General features: G+C 43.2%; 3 protein-coding genes across 3 annotated transcripts; 1 reads left to right on the top strand and 2 right to left on the bottom strand.

The window, feature by feature from the left end:
- Window positions 1–1,578: 1,578 nt before the first annotated feature.
- Window positions 1,579–1,838, top strand: PHALS_01173 (uncharacterized protein; the record flags this gene model as incomplete). The annotated part of the gene is made up of 2 exons (XM_024730987.1): window positions 1,579–1,589; window positions 1,655–1,838. The coding sequence occupies 2 exons, from the start codon at window positions 1,579–1,581 to the stop codon at window positions 1,836–1,838; spliced, it is 195 nt and encodes a 64-aa protein (XP_024581210.1).
- A 443-nt stretch (window positions 1,839–2,281) lies between these two features.
- Window positions 2,282–3,305, bottom strand: PHALS_01172 (FOG: Transposon-encoded proteins with TYA, reverse transcriptase, integrase domains in various combinations; the record flags this gene model as incomplete). The annotated part of the gene is made up of 2 exons (XM_024730986.1): window positions 2,282–2,976; window positions 3,065–3,305. The coding sequence occupies 2 exons, from the start codon at window positions 3,303–3,305 to the stop codon at window positions 2,282–2,284; spliced, it is 936 nt and encodes a 311-aa protein (XP_024581209.1).
- Window positions 3,306–4,137: 832 nt separating this feature from the next.
- PHALS_01171 (uncharacterized protein) lies at window positions 4,138–4,545 on the bottom strand (the record flags this gene model as incomplete). The annotated part of the gene is made up of 1 exon (XM_024730985.1): window positions 4,138–4,545. The coding sequence occupies one exon, from the start codon at window positions 4,543–4,545 to the stop codon at window positions 4,138–4,140; it is 408 nt and encodes a 135-aa protein (XP_024581208.1).
- Window positions 4,546–6,695: the final 2,150 nt, after the last annotated feature.

The following is a 6,695-nucleotide window of genomic DNA, read 5'->3' as shown; positions in this document are numbered from 1 at the left end:
CGGAAATTTGGGTGGCCCACATTGGTTGCAGGAACTCTTAGACCTATCTAATATGAGTTTGATTACCCTAACGCTCTGAGGTTATTGATTGGCTGTCTGGTTAGAAACACCGCCTGGGTATTAGAATTGATTAAACCTAATATCGACTATTAATTAAGGTAAGAATTATGGAAAATAAAAAACTGCCGGCGTAATGTGCCGGTGTATACTACTAACAGGATGATCATGACCATTTACAAATTGCGAACGGACATCACCAATACACAACCCTGACGCATTCGTATTGGGAACAAAAGGGCGTGAAAAATTAGGTAAGGTGAGTACAGGTGCAGATTGGAGAGCAGACTTAAAACGAGCAAATGCATCATTTTGGTCTTTACCCAATGCCAGTGTGTGTGTCTTTCTTCACAAGTTGGCTTAACGACAAAACAATCTGAGCTAACTGGTAAATAAATCTTCGATAATAACCAGCTAAACCGAGAGAACTTTGGAGTTCCTTGACTGAAGATAGGACTGGACATTTAGCAATTGCTTCAGTATTGAAATTGTCCATGGAAAATTCTTTCCCAGACACAGTATGACCCAAAAAGCTAACTTCCCCATGTGAGCACAAAGGTTTTCTTTGCGCAACGTTTGAAACACTGTCTTCAAATGTATTAAGTATTCAGCCTTAGTGTGTGGAAACACACAAAGATTATCCAAGTATACGACAGCAAAAGGACACTTCCGAAAAGAACTCGCATAAGACGTGACCGAACCCCAGGCATTCGTGCAAGACCCATTGGTGCAACACACCACTGATGAGTTTCATTACTTGTACAAAATGCGGTATACTCATTGCCATTTGGTTGGATACGCATTTGATGATAACCTTGTGATAAATCGATTACAGTAAATAAACAATTTCCTTGCATTTTGTCAGTATAATTTATTAATGCGTAGCAAGGGAATCTTTGGAACAATGTCTTGAGAGTTGACATACCAAAAATTAATAACCCATCGTAACAATATGTTAGAGTTACTAGAACGAGTCCATCCAGAACGAGAAACAGTTGTTCCTGTCTTCGGATCCTTCTTTGGTATGCCAAATATATTGGATACCAAAGACGAGTTAGATAATTCAATCCAACCACGTGATAGGTTTCCGTCAAGAAACTTCTGTAAAGCATCTTGTTCCACTTGAGACTATCGAAAAGGTGGTCGATTGCTTGGCTGAGTCCCTGGTTTCATGGTCATTTCAAACTCTACCGAACGATGTGGCGGTAAAGCATCTGGCAATTTCTCGGAAAACACATTTTTAAATGGATCCAGCAATAATTGTAGCTAAGGCTCTCTTGGCCCTTCCGTATCGGAGAATTGGCAAATTTTGATACGCTTTAGTTCTTCATATTGTTACTTCCTTAATTTCTCTATAAAACTGATGCTGATATTACATGATGTTCGAGTGTCAAATTAGATGGAACATTGCTGCTATTAAACGAGACTTGATGCGTATGCCGGTTGATAATTGGTTTGTGAGCTGTAAACCAAGGTTTACCCAAATTAACGTCATCTGAACTACTGGTCATTGGCCATTTCATGACCGGAAGGTCTAAACATTAATTTTCCTCTTAGGATATATTTGCAAACCCTTTCTTTACTTTCTTCTGTATAGTTTTGCTGCCGTCGAAATGAACTTCTTCCGAATGGATATATGTAAAAATCCTGCCTTGACCAAATTGCACGTGGCACCTATATTCAGCATAATATTGACAGCACGATCATCAAGACTTCTTTTCTTGATGATTGAATCTTTCCCACTAGAGTTTGCGATTTCAGCTTCACTAACTGTTGGTTAGTTGGTAGTAAATATTTTTAGGTCCCACCCTAAGCAACATCTACGCTCATACGTTAAGATCATTCTAGAAGCTTTTACAAGAAACCTTATTTATTTAGACCAATAAACGACTACCATTTCGTCCGCCATCAATATCTGTAATCATGATAATAACTGTAAACATTACCGGATACTTGTGACGTCATCCACTCACATTCAGCGGTGTATGTCAACACTCCCACTCACCGCTAATGTTGAACTTGCTTCAATTCTTGCTTCTTGATGCCTGTCTTTTCGCGGAGAGACTTGAGCGTCTTAGTCCCTAGTGCCTTGGTAAGCATGTTCGCGAGCTGGATTTGGATCGTTCTGTATTCAACGTTTCTTGCGTAAAGCAGTTTTTAATGTCGACATGCTTACTTCTGGCATAATATTCTGGTCCAGTGCTATTGCCCTTTGGTTGTCTTTTCATACTTGTGTTGCATGATGATGACCTTTTTCCATGTCCTTTAACATCGCGTACGTCCACAAAACTCCTGGGTACACAGGCTTAGTGCCATATACTCGGCTTGTGCTGAACTCAGTGCCACAGTTCTTTAAAATTTCAACTTTACAACGCCTTCCATTACTCATGTTTACCATCACGCCAGAAACAGATCGTCTGTCGTCGATATTGCTTCCCCCGTCTGCGTCCGCGAATGCTTCAACCATGACGTTGCTGGCTCCTCCTTTATATGCAATTTCATGCGGGTGCGTTGACGACAAGTACATTAGCACACAAATCGCGGCTCGCCAATGCTGTATTCCAGTATTTTCGAGAAATCTTGGTGGTTGCGTAACTACGTAGGCAATACCCAGTCTAATACATGTTGCTATGTACATAAGACAGCCGATGAGAAAGCGATAAGGGTTCGTCTGCATTTCAGTAGCTTCTGCATCTGATCCTGGCGATTGTTCTCTGGAAAGCTTGAGATTGAGGGCACATGGGTCTTGGTCGTCTTGACCGAATCGTTGCGTAACATCATCAATGCAACTCGTTTGCTTGATCATAAGCGTTCCGACTCTTTTATCGTGATTAATTCCCATCCCCAAGATGAGCTTTGCGTCACCAAGCTCCTTAATTTTAAAAGCGCTCTTGAGGGCATCTTTGACCTTACGGATCTCTGCACGAGCCTTGGCGGCACTTATCATATCATCCACGTATGGGCAAACGTAGATGTCCCGCTCTTAGAGAGCTTTCCATACACGCACTGATCCATGCCACAATTCTTAAGGCCATTCGAAACGAAGCCTCCATGAATCGTTCTATTCCAGGCGCTAGCTGTCTGTCGTGACCCGTAACTGGATCTCCAGTAGTCTTAACTCCAGGCGGTATGTCCATATAGACTCGGTCACTAAGCTCACAATTTTGATACGCAGAGTCTGCATCCAGCTGTTCCATTTCATATCCGTCTGTGACGCAAACAGCCAATACAACCCGAATCGAGTTCATGTTCGCTACGAGGAAGTACGTTTAAAAAAATAACACACCGTACATTTGTTTAACCCCTTTGCGGCAAGCCGTGCCTTGTTACAAATGGCTCAACCGTTCTCATCCTGCTATTTAGCGAAACTATCGACATCCAATCGAACGAGCAGCTCCGCGCGATACAATAGACCAAGTGCCGTTTTGTTCGTTTGATAGTAATTCAGTCTTCATTGCTGCTCGCCACGCCACTGCTTCATCACTTGCAACTGCGACTGCATACCGCTCTCGCTTGAATGTCCCATGCGCGTGTGCCACAGCTCCCACAGATTATCAGCACCGGCGTACTCTGCAAAACGCGCTTCTTCAAACTTGCAATCAAGAACGAAAACTTTGCCGACCTTCTTGCCCAGAGCTGAAGCCTTGTTATTGCCCCAGATAACACCCTAAAATTACTGAAACCCCACGCGTAATCTACCATTCTGCAAGTTTTCCTACCGATAGTAGCCGCCTATCGATTCTTGGAATGTACAGACATATGATGTGCCTACCGTCAATACCAGCCAAAAACACGCAGTTTCTTTCCGTCTGCAATATCACATTGATGCCCAGGATCGTATCGTCAAAATCAAATAGTCTTCACGGTATCATGTCATATGCGAAGTCGCACCGCTATCGACCAGCCATCCATCAATCCGATTTTCACCATAAGCGAATACCGCGTCTTCATCAATGCCATCGCTTTCGCCTGGGCAATTTCATTTCATATGTCCACCTCGATTACACTTATAGCCCTTTCCCTTGAAGCCATCTTTACTCTTACCTGAACGTGATCTTTTCGTCCAGTTCCACGATTGCTTCAAAACCGCTCATCGCTTCCGTGAACAGGAAACGCTTTTTCCGTTGTCATCAACCGTTCATGCTTCTTCAACAGCTTCTCCTTGACTTCGATTAGCGTGATGACCTTGGCATATTCCACAATCAACACGGTCAGCTCATATTCTGTCGTGAGGATGCTCAGCAGTACCACTAGCTGTCGCGATTCGTCAACAGGCTCTTTAAGTAACGCATCCAGATACTTGGACATAGTCGAGCCGCTCTCCATCTTGAACTCATTCAAGCGGCGCGTCATCTCGACACGGTTGTGAAGCGTGGTACGATTGTAAAATTCTCGTACAATGCTCCTACCGTGCATAGCCGTCGACGCAGACCGGGTCTTGGTCTGGTGCTGTAGCTCGATATCCTGAGCGATGGTCTCCAGAGCCATGGCGTCGTTGAACAGCCAAGTTTTCGTCATCTCTTCTTCCCTCTAAACGACTTGAACGTTGGACAAGAACCCCCTTTCGCGCCAGCGTCATGCGGATGTTAAACTCCCAACGGAAGTAATATTCGCTGCCTAGGAGGACTTCGGATGCTTGGACGTCCTAGCTGTGAGGGTGAAGCGTGCTGGGTAGATTTCTTGGTGCGGCTGTTTACCTGTTGGTTTGAACCGAAGTAAATATATTTTGGCCTTTAGTTCGCCACCCTAAGCTACATCCAAGCCTATCCGTCTAGATCATTCTAGCAGCTTCTAGAAGCAATCTTATTCTAGACCAATGAAAGACTGCAATTATGTCCGTAATCAATATCTGTAATCATTAAATAAACTGTTAAGATCACCGTAACTTGTGACATCATCCACGCACACTCAGCGGTGTATCTCAACAGATAGCTTCATTAGACGTTGTAGCGATATTTTCTTCATAAACAGACTCATTTTCGAAGTAATTAATATTGGCGCGCTTGTTATGATTTCGATTATCTTGATTATAGCTGTCTTGTTGTCTGTCTTCCGCTCATAATATCGTTGCATAGTATGACCTAGTTTTTTTGCAATACAATCACTTTATTTATTTGGACGGCGATTTTGATATAAATTTTGAAAACGAGACGACCTTTGATTTGGGCGAGCATGGTCAATACAGGCTCATTAGATGACTGGATCACTGATTGTGGACCAGGACAGGGATAATGTGGTGTTGAACTTGAATTTCCGCTAGCCTTACTCAAATTAGCACGCTCGAAATCAAGCGCAACTGTGACAGCTTTGTTTAAAGCCTCACAACATATACATTGAACTTTTTTCTTGCACTTTGCTGTAATCCACTTTGGAAATATATGATGTGATCGATCTCCGTCATGTCTTTGCTTTGCGAAATGAGTTGGCGAAATTTGGAAACGTATTCTGGTAAGTCTTTACGCTTCAATCGATGATATTCATCACGTAGACGAAATTGCAGGCCCGCTGATACCAACGTTTTCTTCAAAGCAACGATAAATGCTTCCACCGTAATAATTTTAGACTGGTGAAGTTCAAACCACTGAGCTGCAACCAGAGCCAAAGACGAAAGTCTTTATACAATCAAACGAAATTTAAGATTCAGCGCGGCACTTCTTGCCCATAGAACGTGGTGCATAACTGATTTGAGCCTACTTCCTTCACCGAAGCTACTGACTCAAGTCAATGAGTGAGGAATTGTGGGTCGGCTTGTGCGTACACGACTTCGACCTTTGGAAATGGACTTACTGCTTTGACCTTTCAAGCCGGGTTCCAGTCTCGATACCCAACTGAGTGACTCTATTTGCCAAAACAGGCTCTCAAAATCGTGGGTAGATATCGAAAACCAAACATTTGACAATACTTCACAGCGCTTCTAAACCGGATGGGGCAAAATGAGGGTCAGCAAAAATCCAGAGACACCCAACGAGGTGCTTGACGACGAGATGCAACCAACAAGTGCTACCACTTGTAAGGATCGTTCGCACTTGTGAGGTGTTGGACAGTAGCTGGCGTATTTAGAAGTGAGATGTTTGTTAGACTGATTCCTACGATATTTGTAAACTACCCTATTTCTTCCTACTGTTTATTTTATGTATGCCATTCCTCCTATGATGTCGTCTTTCCTTCAACTACTATGAATATATGTATCATCTCGTCTTGAACGTGGGTTCATCCTGTAGACGTCAACATGAGACCTACACTTATTTACATATAAAACGAATTTTAGAATCATAGAACATGTGAGCGTGGTTCCTTACACGTATCAATATTTGTAGAATTTGCAACGACGAACATTTTGCTAGCAGTACCAAAATACGCTGAGGCTTGTTAAGTTTCCGATGCATACTGTTGAGTAGTGGATGGCAAATGCCGAAGTGAGTTAGTTAGCAGCTACACTATCTACCTTTCTAATATATCCGTAGCTACCTTCCTGAGCCCCTTCTTGTTCCCTGTGCCTCTGCAGCAGCCGCCCTCGAGCTTCTCCCTGCGACGCCCCGACAAAATGAATGGTCGCGGGGGAGCTTTGGTTGTGATCCAGTCACATCCAGAACTCACTCCATTATCTCCCAATCAGATCTTGCCATACGTGAATCGCT

The sequence above is a fragment of the Plasmopara halstedii genome, assembly GCF_900000015.1.
Source record: "Plasmopara halstedii genome assembly, contig: Scaffold_1343, whole genome shotgun sequence".
Taxonomy (NCBI): Eukaryota; Oomycota; class Peronosporomycetes; order Peronosporales; family Peronosporaceae; genus Plasmopara; species Plasmopara halstedii.
The sequence above is the reverse complement of the archived record's forward strand: the minus strand, read 5'-3'. Positions and strand labels throughout refer to the sequence as shown.